This window comes from Eucyclogobius newberryi, unplaced genomic scaffold (genome assembly GCF_026437365.1).
Source record: "Eucyclogobius newberryi isolate DKJ021-1_F unplaced genomic scaffold, fEucNew1.0.hap1 SCAF_2, whole genome shotgun sequence".
Classification (NCBI taxonomy): Eukaryota; Metazoa; Chordata; class Actinopteri; order Gobiiformes; family Gobiidae; genus Eucyclogobius; species Eucyclogobius newberryi.
The window spans coordinates 45,442,111-45,464,440 of NW_027315834.1; the positions used below are offsets into that span (position 1 = coordinate 45,442,111).

A 22,330-nucleotide genomic window follows, 5' to 3' on the forward strand; every position below is an offset into this window, starting at 1 on the left:
AACACACCAGATAACACCAGATAAAGCATAAAAACACCAGATAAAGCATAAAAACACCAGATAAAGCATAAAACACCAGATAAAAGCATAAAAACACCAGTTAAAAGCACAAAAACACCAGTTAAAAGCATAAACACACCAGATAACACCAGATAAAGCATAAAAACACCAGATAAAAGCATAAAAACACCAGTTAAAAGCATAAAAACACCAGTTAAAAGCATAAACACACCAGATAACACCAGATAAAGCATAAAAACACCAGATAAAGCATAAAAACACCAGATAAAAGCATAAAAACACCAGTTAAAAGCATAAACACACCAGTTAAAAGCATAAACACACCAGATAACACCAGATAAAGCATAAAAACACCAGATAAAAGCATAAAAACACCAGTTAAAAGCATAAACACACCAGTTAAAAGCATAAACACACCAGATAACACCAGATAAAGCATAAAAACACCAGATAAAGCATAAAAACACCAGATAAAGCATAAAACACCAGATAAAAGCATAAAAACACCAGAAGTAGCATAAAAACACCAGATAAAGCATAAACTGTCTTCTTTTAACACGTCAGCTGCTGTTACGCTTCTTCGCGGCGGGTTTAGGTCGGAGAGGTCACGCTGGAGGCCGGCCTAAGTTTAGCATTACAAAACCCACGCCCCTCACAGCAGTTAAATACTAAAACTTCAACTCGGCCCGAAGCATCTCTGGAGACGACTTTGAAGACGGGACGAGGAGTGTCGCTCAGCAATGACAGGTAGGCTGACAATCACAGTCTCGCCTGCTTTTTTCTGTACTTCAATCTGCTTTTACCAGCCTCTGAAAACAACCTCCACCTCTCAATTCTTTTAGGGGAAATCGCCAACTCCAGCCAGCCCAATGCGCCCGCCGTGCAGCCGGCGTCGGAGGAGAAGATGGAGGAGAGGGGCCAGTGGAGCAACAAGATCGAGTTCATCCTGTCCGTGGCCGGCTCCATCATCGGCCTGGGCAACATGTGGCGCTTCCCCTACCTGTGCTACAAGAACGGAGGAGGTCGGTGACTCGTACGGTCGTTTCTCCGGCCCAGTCGTGCGGTCAATGACGGCGCACGCGATCAAATGATCCGATGAGAGATCCTGTGTTTGTGAAACGATTGTTGTAGTACCGAATTGCACTGAAATCATCCTATTTTGCGGTGGGAATTTGATTTGGTTGTGAATCCTTACTTATTTTTGATACGGTCTATAGTCCATCCTCGCGAAATGTTCAAAATGTTAAATAATCCTTAGATTTCTGTTGTCAATTACCATTTTTCCCCAAATTTTTTTAACTAATTCACTATTTGAAAAAAATAATAATTCCAGTCTATTGCTGTGTTTCAGACGACATCACATTATGTAGGGTAATGACATTTACTACAGATAGGGGGCAGCTGAAATTAATGTTAAAATGCAGTTTTTTGTTATAACATAGTAAGAACATCGGGTTTAGCCACTGATCTGAACATTTATGACTTTACCTTTTAATATTTAGGGAAAAGTACAATGTAAATAGGAAAGTCTGGCCGTTGCCCCCTGTTGAAGTATGACATCATCTCGACCCCACATACTCCAAACTGGCCGATGGCATTAAAAGCACACTGTGTTCTTACCGTTGGGGTCCCGCTCGTCTCCATCGCCCGTGTAATTACGCCGGGATGGTTTGCATGTCCAGATTTGCTTGGTTAGCTGCTGTCTCTCCGCGGGGGGGGCTCGGGTCAGAGTTTGTCAGACGGGGTCAGACAGCTGTTGTTGCCTTTTACTTTTACTCACAGCGTCGAGCCGGAAATCTGACCATTCGAAATATTATGCCAAAACACAAACGATTAGTCTGAACACAAGTGTGGGGCACAGACCTGGCTCCAGAGCAAACTGAGCTTCAATAGAAGATATTCTCTTCCAAGAAGTGTCATTATTCTACCCGCCGCAAATTAGCCTGCAAGCACTTTGAAACAAGGGTGCAGTGGACCCCTTCGCACACTTTTGCACCCCTTACATCCCTTTACACCCCTTGGCACCCCTTACATCCCTTTGCACCCCTTACATCCCTTTGCACCCCTTACATCCCTTTTGCACCCCTTACATCCCGTTTGCACCCCTTACATCCCTTTTGCACCCCTTACATCCCTTTTGCACCCCTTACATCCCGTTTGCACCCCTTACATCCCTTTTGCACCCCTTACATCCCGTTTGCACCCCTTACATCCCGTTTGCACCCCTTACATCCCTTTTGCACCCCTTACATCCCTTTTGCACCCCTTACATCCCTTTACACCCCTTTGCACCCCTTACATCCCGTTTGCACCCCTTACATCCCTTTACACCCCTTTGCACCCCTTACATCCCGTTTGCACCCCTTACATCCCTTTTGCACCCCTTACATCCCTTTACACCCCTTTGCACCCCTTACATCCCGTTTGCACCCCTTACATCCCTTTACACCCCTTTTGCACCCCTTACATCCCGTTTGCACCCCTTACATCCCTTTTGCACCCCTTACATCCCTTTACACCCCTTTGCACCCCTTACATCCCGTTTGCACCCCTTACATCCCTTTACACCCCTTTGCACCCCTTACATCCCGTTTGCACCCCTTACATCCCTTTTGCACCCCTTACATCCCTTTACACCCCTTTGCACCCCTTACATCCCGTTTGCACCCCTTACATCCCTTTACACCCCTTTGCACCCCTTACATCCCGTTTGCACCCCTTACATCCCTTTTGCACCCCTTACATCCCTTTACACCCCTTTGCACCCCTTACATCCCGTTTGCACCCCTTACATCCCTTTACACCCCTTTGCACCCCTTACATCCCGTTTGCACCCCTTACATCCCTTTTGCACCCCTTACATCCCTTTACACCCCTTTGCACCCCTTACATCCCGTTTGCACCCCTTACATCCCTTTACACCCCTTTGCACCCCTTACATCCCGTTTGCACCCCTTACATCCCTTTTGCACCCCTTACATCCCTTTTGCACCCCTTACATCCCGTTTGCACCCCTTACATCCCTTTACACCCCTTTGCACCCCTTACATCCCTTTTGCACCCCTTACATCCCGTTTGCACCCCTTACATCCCTTTACACCCCTTTGCACCCCTTACATCCCGTTTGCACCCCTTACATCCCTTTACACCCCTTTGCACCCCTTACATCCCGTTTGCACCCCTTACATCCCTTTTGCACCCCTTACATCCCTTTACACCCCTTTGCACCCCTTACATCCCGTTTGCACCCCTTACATCCCTTTACACCCCTTTTGCACCCCTTACATCCCGTTTGCACCCCTTACATCCCTTTTGCACCCCTTACATCCCTTTACACCCCTTTGCACCCCTTACATCCCGTTTGCACCCCTTACATCCCTTTACACCCCTTTGCACCCCTTACATCCCGTTTGCACCCCTTACATCCCTTTTGCACCCCTTACATCCCTTTACACCCCTTTGCACCCCTTACATCCCGTTTGCACCCCTTACATCCCTTTACACCTCTTTGCACCCCTTACATCCCGTTTGCACCCCTTACATCCCTTTTGCACCCCTTACATCCCTTTACACCCCTTTGCACCCCTTACATCCCGTTTGCACCCCTTACATCCCTTTACACCCCTTTGCACCCCTTACATCCCGTTTGCACCCCTTACATCCCTTTTGCACCCCTTACATCCCTTTACACCCCTTTGCACCCCTTACATCCCGTTTGCACCCCTTACATCCCTTTACACCCCTTTGCACCCCTTACATCCCTTTTGCACCCCTTACATCCCTTTTGCACCCCTTACATCCCTTTTGCACCCCTTACATCCCGTTTGCACCCCTTACATCCCTTTACACCCCTTTGCACCCCTTACATCCCGTTTGCACCCCTTACATCCCTTTACACCCCTTTGCACCCCTTACATCCCGTTTGCACCCCTTACATCCCTTTTGCACCCCTTACATCCCTTTACACCCCTTTGCACCCCTTACATCCCGTTTGCACCCCTTACATCCCTTTACACCCCTTTGCACCCCTTACATCCCGTTTGCACCCCTTACATCCCTTTTGCACCCCTTACATCCCTTTACACCCCTTTGCACCCCTTACATCCCGTTTGCACCCCTTACATCCCTTTACACCCCTTTGCACCCCTTACATCCCGTTTGCACCCCTTACATCCCTTTTGCACCCCTTACATCCCTTTACACCCCTTTGCACCCCTTACATCCCGTTTGCACCCCTTACATCCCTTTACACCCCTTTGCACCCCTTACATCCCGTTTGCACCCCTTACATCCCTTTTGCACCCCTTACATCCCTTTACACCCCTTTGCACCCCTTACATCCCGTTTGCACCCCTTACATCCCTTTACACCCCTTTGCACCCCTTACATCCCGTTTGCACCCCTTACATCCCTTTTGCACCCCTTACATCCCTTTTGCACCCCTTACATCCCTTTTGCACCCCTTACATCCCGTTTGCACCCCTTACATCCCTTTACACCCCTTTGCACCCCTTACATCCCGTTTGCACCCCTTACATCCCTTTACACCCCTTTGCACCCCTTACATCCCGTTTGCACCCCTTACATCCCTTTTGCACCCCTTACATCCCTTTACACCCCTTTGCACCCCTTACATCCCGTTTGCACCCCTTACATCCCTTTACACCCCTTTGCACCCCTTACATCCCGTTTGCACCCCTTACATCCCTTTTGCACCCCTTACATCCCTTTACACCCCTTTGCACCCCTTACATCCCGTTTGCACCCCTTACATCCCTTTTGCACCCTCAGACCTGGACCTGAATGACATTTTCTTCTGTCTGAAGTTATTCACCCACATTTATGGTGATGGGTCCAGGTTTGTTCACTCAGCGGGGACAGCACATCATTGTCCTTTAAACAATAAAAGGTTTTTATTATATTTATTCTAACCCTCTGGTCACCTGGGGTCACTGTTATACACCATATATATTTCTGGCTATGTTCGGGTCAATCCCATAAAACCTCCCACACTGTCATGAATTGAGTCAAATTTGTATTTATTTTTAAATTTATTTATGAAATCCTGTCTGAGTCATTTGTGGCCACAGGGGGGCAGTCACAGGGTGACACTGCCTGTGCTGGACTCATATTCTTTACCTTCAACAAAATGAAACCATTTTATTTCAACAAAATGAAACCATTTTATTCCATATTTTTTCTTTTGGAATCCATCTTATTATACTGTTTTAGACAAAACATGTGTTTACAATGGAAGTTAATGGAAAAGTATTTTAAACATAAACCTCTCCCATTCAACACGATTTATTGATATAAAACAGGCTCTACTTCAGTTTTCCACTTCACTCTTTTAATTTTGAAAATATGTATATTTCTTACTTTTTAGTGTTCATTTTGTGTGTACTTTTAAAGATGTATGGCCTTTGAAAGTAAAACATAAGCATTATATTAATGAAGTTTGTACATAATGAGTAGAATCGAAGAGTCTTGAAAGTAGAAAAAAATATGAATCTATGTGTTTTTAATGTTCAAAAGCCCTTGAGGGTTCCCAAAGGTGACAAACGTGACTGTTTTTAATATATAAACTATTGCAGCAACGGCATCTAAACAAACGGCATCAGGCAAAGAGTATTTAAACATTAAAGACACAGAACAGCTGCACATGTTCTGTCATTCATTGCTCCAACTGCAAAACACACACTTCCATTTAGACAAACACAACAACAATATGACACCTACATAAGCCCCTCCCATTCAAAACACAAGAATGCACCATATATTTAAGCACCACGACTTACTCCCATACACTAGGCTCCACTTCACTCTTTTAATGTTACAAATACATCGTTTTATTTATTTCACATGGTCTAATGCAAGTGCACGTTGTACTAAAATGCCTCATAATCTAAAGAATAAGCATCATATATACAGAGTTTATACATGTATGTGGAACGTAGGAGGAGCTCTGAGTGGATTTATGTTTAAAAATGGAAGGTTATCAGAGAGAAGTCTGCAGAATAACTAACAATAACACAAAAGCACAATAACAGCAACTAATAATGTTTGTAATAAAATAGGTACATACGTTGGACATGTTTGTATAAAGAGAGAAGTTGCTTGCTCCTTTAAACCCTCTCTCTCTCTGTGTGCAGGGGCCTTCCTCATCCCGTACCTGATTTTCCTCTTCACGTGCGGCGTTCCCGTCTTCTTCCTGGAGGTGGCGCTGGGGCAGTTCACCAGTCAGGGCGGCATCACCTGCTGGAGGAAGATCAGCCCTCTATTCGAAGGTAGTTGACCCGCTCCCGTCCCGGCCGTGCACACTTTGCCCCTGTTGCATGAGTGCCACGTTGTCCCTGTCGCCCTCTCACCCTGTCGCCCTCTCGCCCTGTCGCCCTCTCGCCCTCTCGCCCTGTCGCCCTCTCGCCCTGTCGCCCTCTCACCCTGTCGCCCTCTCGCCCTGTCGCCCTCTCGCCCTGTCGCCCTCTCGCCCTGTCGCCCTCTCGCCCTGTCGCCCTCTCGCCCTGTCGCCCTCTCGCCCTGTCGCCCTCTCACCCTGTCGCCCTCTCCGCAGGACTCGGTTACGGCACGCAGATCATCGTGACGCTCTTGAACTTCTACTACATCATCGTTCTGGCCTGGGGCGTCTTCTACCTCTACTTCTCCTTCTCGTGGGACCTGCCGTGGTCGTCGTGCAACAACACGTGGAACACAGGTGAAGGGAGCACTTTATCGCACTCCGTATCTTGTATTTCCACTCGATTTGACGCGCGTTTGTCTGAGTGATCGTGCACTGTTCGACGTTCAAGGCTCAGAGAATACCCGTTTTCACCTACCCCCTTTCTCCACCCACAAACACCAGGTGGTAGAGTATATGTGGGCTTAAAAATATCTCTTTCTGGAGTTTTGAGCAGGAAGTCAATGAATCTGTTTAGTTTATGAAGCCGTTTGAGATCATTATCGCGGTTTACAATGAACAAAATATAAAATCGTGATCTATGTCTCTTTTCTGAGGATGCGTTCACACTTTTTGTCCTGGTTTGAGCCCCGTTTGGTCCTGATCTAGTCTTGGTAATGTTCTGTTTTAGCCCTGGTTTGGTCCTGCTCTAGTTCGGGTTTAGATTTGGATTTACTCTCGATTTGGTCCCAATTTTTGTGTGTGAAATCCCCATTTTATCCCTCAAAATACAGATCATGAAGCGAATCCGCGTGTTGCAGAACAGCTCAAACAGAACAGCTTTGTGTGAATAAAAGTGCATCTTTATTTTAGTGATTTATTCATTTTTTAGATGTCTTTTTTTACACATCAAAGTTCAAACATGATTAGAAATTCCTATCGTCTCATCCTGAACTAATATCAGCCAATTTGTCTAGCATCCGAGCTAATAGCATCTATTTTAAGCTATTATTCATGCAGTACTGTGGTATGTAAATATGTGTGTATCTTGGTGTCAGTCCGTAGTAAATACATAACCGCACGCGGTCAGAAATGTTGTGTGGCCGATAATAATTAACGATTGTTACGTTTGATTGCAGCGAACTGCGTGGAGTTCCAGAGGAGAAACACGTCGGCCAGTCAAGCGGTTTACCTCAACGCCACGTCTCCGGTCCTCGAGTTCTGGGAGTACGTTTTCGTCATTAAAAAAACGCCTTTTGAGATTCAAGCGACGATGTTTAATGTTCGTGGTGGAGATTGTGGTCTTCAGAACTGTTTTTTTTACACTGTTTATGATCACGATCTCTGTCGTTACTGGGGCTGTTCACGTGAAACAAAAACAGGATTAGGTTCAGGGATGAATACCGTATTTTCCGGACTATAAGTGGCACCTTTTTTCACGTTTTGGCCAGGGTACAATTTATACTCCAGAGCGACTTATATGTGATATTGTTATTTTCACTCTGACAACCACAAGAGGGCGCTCTAGGCTCTAAGTGACGCAGAAGAAGAATCTGCACTTCCTCTGGAGTTTGTGGAGTTGTTTAGAAGTGACACAGAGGAAGAAGAATTCAATGGATTTAGTGATTTGGGGTAAAACTGATGCTTTGGTAAACTTGTTAGCATGTTCTTTATGCTATAGTTATCTGAATAACTGTTCATATGTTACGTTAACATACCAGACACCACAGTTCTGTCTGTGCGTCATGTAGCTGAAGGTGTTAGCGTTAGCATACGTCATGTAGCTGAAGGTGTTAGCGTTAGCATACGTACACCTATTCACCATGTTCTCTCATCTGTTATTATTTTAAACTGCATTTCAAGATCAGATGTCTGTTCTTAGTCTTGTATTTTATCAAATAAATTTAATCCAAAAATGCGACTTATACTCCAGTGCGACTTATTTATGTTTTTTTCTTCTCTATTATGCATTTTTTGGCTGGTGCGACTTATACTCCAGTGCGACTTATAGATTCAGTCCGGAGCCCGGGCAAAGGCGTTAGCAACCACTCCGTTTAAAGGACTTTAACCCACAAGACTAATGTGCCAAAATTATTCACAAACGAAGGTTCAGTTATGGTCAAAATACAATAAACAGTGACGGGAAGAATTCGTTAAAAATGCGTGTATTCCGCCGTTCACGTTATATTATAGAGCAAAATAACCATGCAGCACTGGATTAACATGGCTTTTTGCTTGTTTCACCCTTTGTCCTTCATTTATTTATCATTTTTATTAGAATTACATGATGTATTCCTTTGATTTGATCGTGTACTGAATAGTAACCGAGTAACTGTCGCAGAATACAGACAAAATGAACGTGTATCTTCAGCACCGTTGTGTTTAGTTACTTCCAAACTGGCAATCTTTCACGATTTTTCATCCTTTTTTTCCCCGTGTCGCTGCAGGAGGAGAGCTCTGAGGATTTCCTCCGGCCTCGACAACATGGGCTCTCTGAACTGGGACCTGGCCCTGTGCCTGTTTGTCGCCTGGGTCATGTGCTACTTCTGCATCTGGAAAGGGGTCAAATCCACAGGCAAAGTACGTCCAAGCTCCAATATTAGGTGATAATGGGTCAAATACTGCAGTGCTTCCCATTTATAGAGGGAACTACGGCCCCAGAGTCAGAGAAAACCACGTAGACTACACATCGACATAAGATAATCACACTTTGTTGCATATTGAGTTGTCCTGGATGAGATTACAAAAGGAAATATAAACTTTACTGTGACTTTTATGCTTCACAAATTGTATGAGAAGTTTTGTCTGTTAAGAAATGCCTTTGACAAAATGTATACCACATCCCTAACATAACCTCGCATCACACTTTAAAGTATCCAAAGCCAGAGAGTAAAGCGATGTATTGTCGTTTTAGGGACTACCGTAATTTCCGGACTATTAGGCGCACTTAAAAGCCTTTGATTTTCTCCAAAAACAACAGTGTGCCTTATAATCCATTGTGCCTTATATATGGATTAATTAATATCTCGCAGCAACTGGCAAAAGATTACAAAAAGAAGCTGGCCACTTTCCGCGCATACTGCATTAATAAAGTTGAACTGACTTGACTTATCAGACTGTTTTGTTTTGCTTAATGCGCCTGATAGTCCAGCGCGCTTTATATATGAAAAAATAGACCATACATTGACCGTGCGCCTTATAAATCCAGTGCGCCTTATAGTGCAGAATTTACGGTACATACACTCATGAAGCTGTGGCACGCGCGTGGACTGGATTTTTACTGTTTTATGATATAATATAAGCTCTGATAAAGCACTGACATCTTCATTTTACTTCTTTTTGCGGCTCATACCTTTTGGAGAGCCTTGTTTTTCAATGTTTTCTGCTGTTTGGACCCAACAGCGCCCCCTAGCGCTTCACTCTTTCCGATTTACTTTGACCAAAGAAAGGGTTTGACTGCGTTCTGTCTTGGCAGGTCGTGTACTTCACCGCCACGTTCCCGTACCTGATGCTGATCGTGCTGCTGATCCGGGGCCTCACGCTGCCAGGAGCCGCCATCGGGATCAAGTTCTACCTCTACCCGGACCTGGGGCGACTGTCCGACCCGCAGGTGCCATTTGGACCCGACACTCGTCCAGCTTAACGGGGGGGCGAGGCCCGGGCGCCGGGGTCCCACCGTTTTTCCGTTTAGCTCATCCGTTTCCGACGATTGACGGAAACGGGATCGAGCGCGGGGTCAGAACACACCACCAGGACTGTCCAATTAAGCCAGACCTGCGCATTTGCGGCCCCAGGGGCAAGATGCGGCCCCTAGTTTCTATCTTTGAACCATCTTAGCTGTGTAACATGTGTCTGCACTTGTGTCCTTTATAAAGATGACATGAAATGAAGGAAATAATCGATTCAATAGCCTACATTTGACCGAAAATTGATTAGAACCATAAAAACTTGTTACACCAATGATCGTGGGCCGGCCCTCCGCCACAAGCCTGGATTCGAATATGGCCCTCGGAGGAAAAATAATTGCCCACCCCTGAAATATAATAATGAAATAAAAAATAGACCCTTCATTTACTGTGCGCCTTATAGTGCAAAATTTACGGTACATAAAATCACACGCATGGACTGAATTTTTACAGTGTTATGATATAACATAAGCCCCGATGACTGTCCGAATCGGTCAACCACAACGCGCTCGTCACGTGTCGGTTAACCCCGGTGTCCCGTGCCAGTGTTTTCCTTTTACGCCAGTCAATAATTCGCATGTCGGCATGTGGATTCTGTCGAGCGTGAACGGGAGTGACGTTGGCTAACTGGACCCGTGTGTTCTCCAGGTGTGGATGGACGCCGGCACGCAGATCTTTTTCTCCTACGCCATTTGTTTGGGATCTCTGACCGCGCTCGGGAGCTACAACAAATACAACAACAACTGCTACAGGTGAAAACGGGGACGTCCTCATTCGTATACGTTCATGAATCTGCTTTTGTCAATACTCTAGTCCTCCTCGTGTCACTGGGAACATGAACAAACTGACCCAAAGACGCGTTTGTGTTTGTGTTTGTGTTTGTGTTGCAGAGACTGTCTGTCGTTGTGCTGTCTGAACAGTGGCACCAGTTTTGTGGCGGGTTTTGCCATTTTCTCCATCCTGGGTTTTATGGCGTATGAACAAAACGTGCCCATCTCCGAAGTGGCAGAGTCTGGTGAGTGTAGATCCTTCAAATATCATGTGTTTTTTCGTATCATTATGATGTAATTTTGTTTCCAGGGCCAAAAAAGCATACTAGAGAAGAAAAAACATATATAAGTCGCACTGGAGTATAAATCGCAGACATTTCATCTTGAAATGCAGTTTAAAATAATAACAGATGAGAGAACATGGTGAATAGGTGTACGTATGCTAACGCTAACACCTTCAGCTACATGACGTATGCTAACGCTAACACCTTCAGCTACATGACGTATGCTAACGCTAACACCTTCAGCTACATGAGGCACAGACAGAACTGTGGTAAGTGTCTGGTATGTTAACGTAACATATGAACAGTTATTCAGATAACTATAGCATAAAGAACATGCTAACAAGTTTACCAAAGCATCAGTTAGACCCCAAATCACTAAATCCATTGAATTCTTCTTCCTCTGTGTCACTTCTAAACAACTCCACAAACTCCAGAGGAAGAGGAAGTGCAGATTCTTCTTCTGCGTCGCTTAGAGCCTAGAGCGCCCTCTTGTGGTTGTCAGTGTGAAAATAACGAATAGTGAAACTATCAGTATCAGTGAAAACTATGAAAAAAGGTGCGACTTGTAGTCTGGAAAATACTGTACAAATATTCACGTTACTCTAGAATAGTCGATTACTCTTGGAGTAATTGTACTTTTTAGGGTACAAATAGACCTTTCATTGAGTATAATTCAAGCATGTAATTGTATTTCATTATATTTTAAATGATAGAAGTCTCAGTCACATACATATCAGAATCAGAATCAGAAAAGGTTTATTGCTATTGAACAGAATCACCGTATTCTCCGGAGTATAAGTCGCACCAGCCAAAAAATACATAATAGAGAAGAAAAAAACATATATAAGTCGCACTGGAGAAGGAAATGCGGTTGCAAGTGTAAAAATAACAAATAATATCACACATAAGTCGCTCTGGAGTAGAATTATAAGTATAAGTCGCACCCCGGTCAAAACTATGAAATAACTTATAGTCCGGAAAATACTGTAACAAACATAGGAACTTATCTTTGTGATTCGGTGCAACATTGAACAATGATAAAACAACATATATAAAATCAAAAACAATTTAAATCTGCAATAGGATAAAAATAAAAATAATACACCTACAGTAGCAGCACTTTAAAACCACTCCATTCAAGTTTTGCAGAGAAGACGCATCTAAAACGCCTTTAAAATGATGCTAAAAAGTAACGAAACAGTACTTTTTGGCAGTACTTTTCGGCGCCTGTACTTTTACTCATGCTCCTTCTCCGCGCAGGCCCAGGTCTGGCCTTCATCGCGTACCCTCGGGCCGTGACCATGATGCCCTTTTCCCCGCTGTGGGCCATCCTCTTCTTCGTCATGATCGTGTTCCTCGGACTGGACAGCCAGGTACGGCAGACGTTCTCTTTTAACCCTCCCGTGTTGCCGCGGTGACCTCCACCTCGTGTCTCCATCAGTTCGTGTGCGTGGAGAGCCTGGTGACCGCCATCGTCGACATGTACCCGGCCGTGTTCCGCCGCAAAAACCGCCGGGAGATTTTCCTGGCGTTCCTGGTGCTGTTCTCGTTCTTCATGGGCCTCATTATGTTGATGGAGGTAACGCTCACATTTAACTCTGTTTTATCAGCCCCATGATATAATACTGTACATAACAAAACTCTGGTTAACATGGTTTCCCCTCTGCACCTCCTACAAAGATAAGTAAAAGCGTGTATAATTAGCTTAGTTGTATTGTTTTGTACTAGAAAACATGATCCGCATCAGATTTAGCCACTGCTAGTTTCTATTCATATCCAACTTTATTTGTACTGCACATTTTACCAACACAAAGTCTCCAAAGTGCTGCACAGAGTACAGAACAAGCACAAGTAAAATAGGTAAAAAAATTAAATAAAAATTAAATACAATAAAAAATAAATGAATACATACAAACAGAATAAAAACTAATTAAAGACTAAATAAAATATATAAAATAATAAAAGACAGCCAGAGGACCACACAATCCTCATGCCGGGTTAAATGCTAGTGAATAAAAGTGCGTTTTTAAATGAGACTTAAAAGCATCAACTGAAGGTGCAGTCTTCATGTGGGAGGAGGAGTCTTAATGTGGAGGAGGAGTCTTAATGTGGGGAGGAGGAGTCTTAATGTGGAGGAGGAGTCTTTTTGTTGTTGTTGTTGTTGTTGTTGTTGTTGTTTTATGGCGGTTGGCATCCAATTGTTGCATTACCGCCAGACTTTATTCCTCAGACTTTTCGTAGTCCTCAGACTGTCATAGTCCGTAAAAGTACTCCTTCCATTGCTTTGGTGTTACAAAGCCCATGAGGTCATGATATGTCTTTGTGACTAGAATAGTTGTTGTTGTTTCAGAGACCAACCGGCTTTATTCCAGGGAGACTCTTCTTCATCTTCCTCGTCTCTGAAACAACAACAACTATTCTAGTCACAAAGACATATCATGACCTCATGGGCTTTGTAACACCAAAGCAATGGAAGGAGTACTTTTACGGACTACGACAGAGTCTGAGGACTACGACAAAGTCTGAGGAATAAAGTCTGGCGGTAATGCAACACTTGGATGCCAACCGCCATAAAACAACAACAACAACAACAACAACAACAACTGGCTTTATTCCAGGGAGACTCTTCTTCATCTTCCTCTCCTTCTTTGACGTTCGGTGCTTCCACCGTACAGCTTTATTCTTCAGGCTTCATTCTATAGGCTTTAATATTTCCACTGATGGCGCTGCTTGGTAGCCGTGCGTCTACGAGACTGGACGAGGACAGGAGACCACCCCCACCCCCATCTCGTCACTCTGATCACTCTGACTCCCCAAAAGCAGACCCCCATCACTCCGACTCCCATTTAGCGCCTTTAGCCTGTTTTCTATATCTGCCCAATCAAGCTCCTTTGTTCCAAGGAATCTCCCTGCAGCTTTAGCAATGATCCTGATCCTTTCAGTTCTGCTTTGAGTCTGAGCAGCACAGTTTACAACATCCACCATAAAGAGTACAAAATCCTCTCTATCCACAACCAGGGTATTCTCATTAATTCTGGAACCTGCACACTTGGGACCTCCACTCTTGAAACCTTCACACTTCTTGGGAGCCACGCTGGCCTTTCTCATTTCGCCCTGGCTGGGAGCAGCGCTGGCTCCTCTCTCTGTATTTACTCTAAACTCGTTACTTGAAACTTTCTTGACTGCATCTGTATAGGATATACCTTGAGAGACCTTCATTTTCTGCACCTCAGCAGCTCTTTTGCTAAACCTGCATCCCCCGTAGGCAGAGCTATGTTCTTCCCCACAGTTACAGCACTTCAGTTTTGCTCCCACGTCACACTTCCCATACTCATGATCTCCTGCACATTTACCACACCTTTGCCTCCCTCTACAGACCGCTGCAATATGCCCAAAGCGCTGGCACTTAAAGCAACGCAGGGGCGGCGGAACATATGGCCTGACGCTATAGCACATGTACCCAATGAACACCTTACTAGGCAGGCACCTCCCTTCAAGTGTTACCATTACGACAAGCTGTCACATCTTACCCCAAACCGGGTCACCTTCAAACGCCTAGCGTCCACCACCGTAACTCCCGTCAAATTCTCCTTAACTTCATCCACAGACGTCGCCGTAGGGACACCTACGATAACTCCTCTGACCGTGTTTCTTTCAGCATTAGACACAAGAATGTCCTTTCCACCCAGACGTTTAGTTCCAATCGCCTTCCGTTGCTGAGCCGCGTCCTTGCACACGACCAGCAGCGAGCCATCTGGAGGAGTCTTTATGTGGGGAGGAGGATTCTTAATGTGGAGGAGGAGTCTTTATGTGGAGGAGGAGTCTTTATGTGGAGGAGGAGTCTTTGTTGTTGTTGTTGTTGTTGTTGTTGTTTTATGGCGGTTGGCATCCGAGTGTTGCATTACCGCCAGACTTTATTCCTCAGACGTTTCGTAGTCCTCAGACTCTGTCGTAGTCCGCAAAAGCACTCCTCCCACTGCCCTGGCGCCACAAAGCCCATGAGGTCACGATGTGTCCCCGTGACCAGAATAGCCGTTGTGTCAGAGACCAACCGGCCCCACTCCAGGGAGACTCCTCTTCACCTTCCTCGCCCTCTCCGACGTTCGGTGCTTTGGAAGTACAAAGCCCATGAGATCATGGGACGTCTTTGTTGTTTTACAAAGCCCATGAGGTCATGGGACGTCTTTGTCGTTTTATCCTTTAGAAGTCCTTCTTCCATCACTTTGGCGTTTCTAGGCCCATGAAGTCAAAGCGCGTTAGAACATCCTCTTGCTCCTCATCCTCGGCTCAGTCTCCAACACCCCCCACCTCTATAAACGTTTACCCAGCCCTGTGCTACATAAGTAAGCAACCACAGCCTGACACAAACCCTGTGACTGGATCGCCAGAACGTTCCGCAGATTGAACTCCCGCCCATTATTCCGAAACCACAAGGCCAACCCGGCCCTTTCCCTATCATAAGCCTCACAGTGAATCAGCACATGCTCGACAGTGACCACACAGACCGGTCGGATGTTTGCCTATCCTACTCAGTGACCAATTGAGTCCAGTATGGCCAATCCTCATGCGGGCGAAGGCCCTTTCCTCCCACGCGTTCCTGCCCATAGACCCGCAAGGACCCACACTACCCTGTATGTGATAGAGATGCCGTCCAGTAACACAGTGGCTCCAAAACTCCTGCCAAAGGCCGACCACATGACTCTTGATAACAGGCTTGATTTCAGATTTGCTTAACTCAACCGCCACATCAATTGATGGCCGCCGAAGGGAACGTTTAGCCAGTGCATCAGCCATTTCGTTACCATCCACCCCCACATGCGCAGGGACCCAAATGAAGGAAACCCTCACATCCTTCCTGGACAGGGAGAGCATCAGACAGAAGATGCCATTTATGTGGAGAGGAGGAGTCTTAATGTGGAGGAGGAGTCTTTATGTTGTTGTTGTTGTTGTTGTTGTTGTTGTTTTATGGCGGTTGGCATCCGAGTGTTGCATTACCGCCAGACTTTATTCCTCAGTCGTAGTCCGTAAAAGTACTCCTTCCATTGCTTTGGTGTTACAAAGCCCATGAGGTCATGATATGTCTTTGTGACTAGAATAGTTGTTGTTGTTTCAGAGACCGACCGGCTTTATTCCAGGGAGACTCTTCTTCATCTTCCTCTCCTTCTTTGACGTTCGGTGCTTCCACCGTACAGCTTTATTCTTTAGGCTTCATTCTATAGGCTTTAATATTTCCACTGATGGCGCTGCTTGGTAGCCGTGCGTCTACGAGACTGGACGAGGACAGGAGACCACCCCCACCCCCATCTCGTCACTCTGATCACTCTGACTCCCCACAAGCAGACCCCCATCACTCCGACTCCCATTTAGCGCCTTTAGCCTGTTTTCTATATCTGCCCAATCAAGCTCCTTTGTTCCAAGGAATCTCCCTGCAGCTTTAGCAATGATCCTGATCCTTTCAGTTCTGCTTTGAGTCTGAGCAGCACAGTTTACAACATCCACCATAAAGAGTACAAAATCCTCTCTATCCACAACCAGGGTATTCTCATTAATTCTGGAACCTGCACACTTGGGACCTCCACTCTTGAAACCTTCACACTTCTTGGGAGCCACGCTGGCCTTCCTCATTTCGCCCTGGCTGGGAGCAGCGCTGGCTCCTCTCTCTGTATTTACTCTAAACTCGTTACTTGAAACTTTCTTGACTGCATCTGCATAGGATATACCTTGAGAGACCTTCATTTTCTGCACCTCAGCAGCTCTTTTGCTAAACCTGCATCCCCCATAGGCAGAGCTATGTTCTTCCCCACAGTTACAGCACTTCAGTTTTGCTCCCACGTCACACTTCCCATACTCGTGATCTCCTGCACATTTACCACATCTTTGCTTCCCTCTACAGACCGCTGCAATATGCCCAAAGCGCTGGCACTTAAAGCAACGCAGGGGCGGTGGAACATATGGCCTGACGCTATAGCACATGTACCCAATGAACACCTTACTAGGCAAGCACCTCCCTTCAAGTGTTACCATTACGACAAGCTGTCACATCTTACCCCAGACCGGGTCACCTTCAACCGCCTAGCAGGAGGAGTCTTTATGTGGGGAGGAGGAGTCTTTATGTGGAGGAGGAGTCTTTATGTGGAGGAGGAGTCTTTATGTGTGGAGGAGGAGTCTTTATGTGGAGGAGGAGGAGTCTTTATGTTGGGAGGAAGAGCGTTCTAAAGTTTAGGGCCGGCTTTTAGGGCCTCGGCTTTTGAGTCTGGTTTTTGGGACTAGAAGTTGGCGCTGGCCCTCAGACCTCTGACCTCAAACCTCTGACCTCTGACCTCAAACCTCTGACCTCTGACCTCAGACCTCTGACCTCAGCGAGCGCAGGCGTGTAAGGAACAATAAGGTCTGAAATACACGCGAGGGCCTCGTCCGTGAAGCGCTTTAAAAACAAACCATAACATTTTAAAATCAACTCTAAAATGTTGTTCCTTCTGTGACATGAGCTCGTCTCTTTGTGTCGTCAGGGCGGCATGTACGTGTTCCAGCTCTTCGACTACTACGCCGCCAGCGGCATGTGCCTCCTCTTCATGTCCATCTTTGAGACCGTGTGCATCGCTTGGGCGTACGGTGAGAGTCTGGCCGCGTTCACACGTCAGACCAGGGGCTAAACTCAGGACTTAAACTCAGAACTAAACCCGGTCTAAAGCAGGACCGGAGCGGTGTTGAAACGGAGCCAAACCGAGTCTACGTCGAGTCAGAACCGGCTCAAACCTGAACTCAACGAGGAGAAGTGTGAACGCACCATTGTCCTTTAAGGCATTATGACTCAGACAAACCACCAGAGGGCGCTGTGATGTGGGACTTACACAAAACTTCCATCCAATGTATTACCTGGTGTTTGGAAAGAGAATATTTCACCAGAGCCAATGAAATATTGAATGATTATGATTACCGTATTTTCTGGACTATAGGTCGCACTGGAGTATAAGTCGCACCAGCCAAAAAATGCGTAATAGAGAATAAAAAAACATATAAGTCGCACTGGAGTATGAAATGCGGTTGGAAGTGTGAAAATAACAAATAATATCACATATAAGTCGCTCCGGAGTATAAGTATTTAAATATAAATGTAAGTATATAAGTCGCACCCCGGCCAAAACTATGAAAAAAGACTTATGCGACTTATAGTCCGGAAAATACGGTAATGAAGTTTGTAAAAATGCCACAGTAACAATAAAAAAATGAGCTAAAATGAGAAATGCATCATATGAAACATTAAACTCTGATGTTATTACTTCAGGAGCTGATCGTTTCTATGACAACATTGAAGACATGATCGGATACCGACCCGGGCCTTACATCAAATACTGCTGGCTGTTTCTAACTCCTGCCACGTGTATCGTAAGTAGTACAATTACTGATAGAAGTGCAGTATATGAAGTAACAATGCGATGTCATAACTTTTCCTCATATGTTTCACATTTTGGCTTTATTCTTATCTTATCTTTGTTCAATTACCGTTTTTTACTGCTCTAATACAAACTTCTTATTGTGAGCGAGGTCGCCTCTCCACAGATCTGACACGTAACATGACCTGGAGGCGTCGCCTTGTCGTCACATAACTGTGTACGTGGTGTGATGTATGTTGTGTTTGGCAGGGTACTTTCGCCTTCTCTCTGATCAAGTACACGCCCCTGAAGTACAACAATGAGTACGTGTACCCGTGGTGGGGCTACGTGATTGGCTGGCTGCTCGCGCTCTCCTCCATGATCTGCATCCCTCTGTGGATGGTGTACAAGATCAGCACCACGCAGGGCACGCTGAGAGAGGTCAGTCCAAACACACTATACTGCCCCTTTACTGCCCCTTCACTGCCCCTTTACTGCCCCTTCACTGCCCCTTCACTGCCCCTTTACTGCCCCTTCACTGCCCCTTTACTGCCCCTTCACTGCCCCTTTACTGCCCCTTCACTGCCCCGATACTGCCCCTTTACTGCCCTTATACTGCCCCTTCACTGCCCCTTTACTGCCCCTTCACTGCCCCGATACTGCCCCTTTACTGCCCTTATACTGCCCCTTCACTGGCCCTTCACTGCCCCTTCACTGCCCCTTCACTGCCCCTTTACTGCCCTTATACTGCCCCTTCACTGCCCCTTCACTGCCCCTTTACTGCCCCTTTACTGCCCCTTTACTGCCCCTTTACTGCCCCTTCACTGCCCCTTTACTGCCCCTTTACTACCCCTTCACTGCCCCTTCACTGCCCCTTCACTGCCCCTTTACTGCCCTTATACTGCCCCTTCACTGGCCCTTCACTGCCCCTTCACTGCCCCTTCACTGCCCCTTTACTGCCCTTATACTGCCCCTTCACTGCCCCTTCACTGCCCCTTTACTGCCCCTTTACTGCCCCTTTACTGCCCCTTCACTGCCCCTTTACTGCCCCTTCACTGCCCCTTTACTGCCCCTTTACTACCCCTTCACTGCCCCTTCACTGCCCCTTCACTGCCCCTTTACTGCCCTTATACTGCCCCTTCACTGCCCCTTTACTGCCCCTTCACTGCCCCGATACTGCCCCTTTACTGCCCCTTCACTGCCCCTTTACTGCCCCTTTACTGCCCTTATACTGCCCCTTCACTGCCCCTTTACTGCCCCTTCACTGCCCCTTTACTGCCCCTTTACTGCCCCTTTACTGTCCCCTCACTGCCCCTTCACTGCCCCTTCACTGCCCCTTTACTGCCCCTTCACTGCCCCTTTACTGCCCCTTCACTGCCCCTTTACTGCCCCTTCACTGCCCCTTTACTGCTCCTTTACTGCCCCTTCACTGCCCCTTTACTGCCCCTTTACTGCCCCTTCACTGCCCCTTCACTGCCCCTTTACTGCCCCTTCACTGCCCCTTTACTGCCCCTTTACTGCCCCTTCACTGCCCCTTTACTGCCCCTTCACTGCCCCTTTACTGCCCCTTCACTGCCCCTTTACTGCCCCCTCACTGCCCCTTTACTGCCCCCTTGTGACAGCGCTGCGCCACGCGTCTTGTCTAAAAGATAGGATTTACCATAAAGAGGTAATCAACAAAAAGTCTTGCCCAAATCGACTTAGACTTTGTTTGAATTTAATAACAACAATGATTATTTATGTAGAGACTTTGAAGACACTCAGACCCCTTTAAATTACCGTATTTTCCGTACTATAAGTCGCACCAGCCAAAAAATGCACAAGAGAGAAGAAAAAACATATATAAGTCGCACTGGAGTATAAGTCGCTAACGCTAACACCTTCAGCTACATGACGTATGCTAACGCTAACACCTTCAGCTACATGAGGCACAGACAGAACTGTGGTAAGTGTCTGGTATGTTCACGTAACATATGAACAGTTATTCAGATAACTATAGCATAAAGAACATGCTAACAAGTTTACCAAAGCATCAGTTTTACCCCAAATCACTAAATCCATTGAATTCTTCTTCCTCTGTGTCACTTTTAAACAACTCCACAAACCCCAGAGGAAGAGGAAGTGCAGATTCTTCTAGCCTAGAGCGCCCTCTTGTGGTTGTCAGTGTAAAAATAATGACTAATATCACATATAAGTCGCTCTGGAGTATAAGTCGGCCAAAACTATGAAAAAAGATGTGATTTATAGTCCGGAAAATACAGTATGTCGATTTAAAGGAGACGGTCAGAGGACTGAGTATATACTGCTTTATAGGGGGAGGAGTTACTACTACTACTACTACAACTCCTTAGGGATGAATAAATCTATACACTATTGTTAAAATACATGCCAGAAACATTTGTATTCAGTAAAAAAGAGATGTAATCATGATTTCCGTGTGTTTTTAGCGCATCCGAGTGCTCATCACTCCATCCGACGATCTGCCCAAAACCAAGCGGGAGCAGGAGAGGTTACAGGTCATGTTCGCCCCTGACGACGTCGCGGCTAAGAACGGATACCTCCCGGTGTCCGAGTCCGACTCCAACTTGTAAAGGGTCAAACACGTTCGAACGCGACCCTTCCATAGCCCTGATCCGTAACACCAGACGACTGCAGTCCAGAGTACACAATACAAACGTGTACCGCGTGAAGAGCCCCGCCCGCGTCAGACCTACAGTACTTTGGGTTTGAGGTGACGAGAGGCGAACGGCGTTTTCAGGGACAACTCTCACTTTGAAATGTAAAATACTATATATAAAATACTATATTACTCCATTATTATACATAGAAACTGTTCAGGGCCGACGGAGCTGCTTTCAGTGCCCGTTGGACCCGTTGTCTCTTATTTGACACGTTTTGTCATTCTTTAATTTTTGTACAGCTTTAACTTTGTGTCGTATTATGAAAAACCTGTGTTAAAAATGGTATTGTAAAATAATTTAAAACCTGATAGACATTTTAGAGTATAATATGCTCTCTAACATTGCTTTTGTATGGTTCCAGAATCACCTGTAAAAATTTGTAAAAATAAATTCAACTCACTAATGTGTGTGTGCAAGGATGTGGGCGGGGACAGGGGGTGGGTGCACGTGAGTCAATGAAAATATAACTTTGAGGAAACTAATGATGAGGAAACACTGTTGTAACGAGTGAAAAAGCTCATTAAAGTTGATTTGACATATGTCTCCTTCAATAGTTTAAGGATTATCTTTGCGTTGTCCCGTGTCTGAGTTTCCACAGCAAATCTTCTGCATTTAATTTATGCAATGACCTGCAATGCAAATTCACAGCTGGTACAAACAGTGCAGCCATAATTAGTATTTTGGTCGGTTTACACATTATTTCTGCCTCATAAAAACCAAAGCGTTTCTCTGGGTCATGGTGGATCACATGGAACACCAAACTCCTCGTGCCCCGGGACACTCAGCCACAGTGGCAGGTCATTTAGTGTTTCACCTTTAGAATTGGTCCATGTTTTTGTGTCGGGCTGAGATGGAGCGGGTCAGGCCTCATGCGTCACTTCCTCCTCTTCAGTGTCATTAACACAAAACTGTCCTCACAGTCACAAAAGCACCACATTGTGACACATTTAGACTGACGATGGTGGAGAATCAAGTAAAAGTCATATTGTCTCACACTAAAGATCAACTTCAAATTCAGAACTAATATTGTTTATATGTGCAGCAGAAATCTGATCATGATCTGATTATTGAGTCATCGCATTATTGAAATGTGCTGTGAACAGTAACATGTGACGTGAGTA

The 22,330-nt window shown here is 45.7% G+C and overlaps 1 protein-coding gene across 1 annotated transcript; it reads left to right on the forward strand.

Annotated features, from left to right (window-relative positions):
- Positions 1-688: 688 nt before the first annotated feature.
- On the forward strand, positions 689-21,338 carry LOC140366977 (sodium- and chloride-dependent GABA transporter 2-like). The gene is made up of 15 exons (XM_072453243.1): positions 689-768; positions 864-1,043; positions 6,174-6,308; positions 6,593-6,733; positions 7,555-7,642; positions 8,863-8,995; positions 9,891-10,025; positions 10,750-10,853; positions 10,992-11,116; positions 12,416-12,528; positions 12,597-12,734; positions 17,665-17,767; positions 18,441-18,541; positions 18,799-18,969; positions 20,976-21,338. The coding sequence occupies exons 1-15, from the start codon at positions 762-764 to the stop codon at positions 21,117-21,119; spliced, it is 1,818 nt and encodes a 605-aa protein (XP_072309344.1). The 5' UTR covers positions 689-761; the 3' UTR covers positions 21,120-21,338.
- Positions 21,339-22,330: the final 992 nt, after the last annotated feature.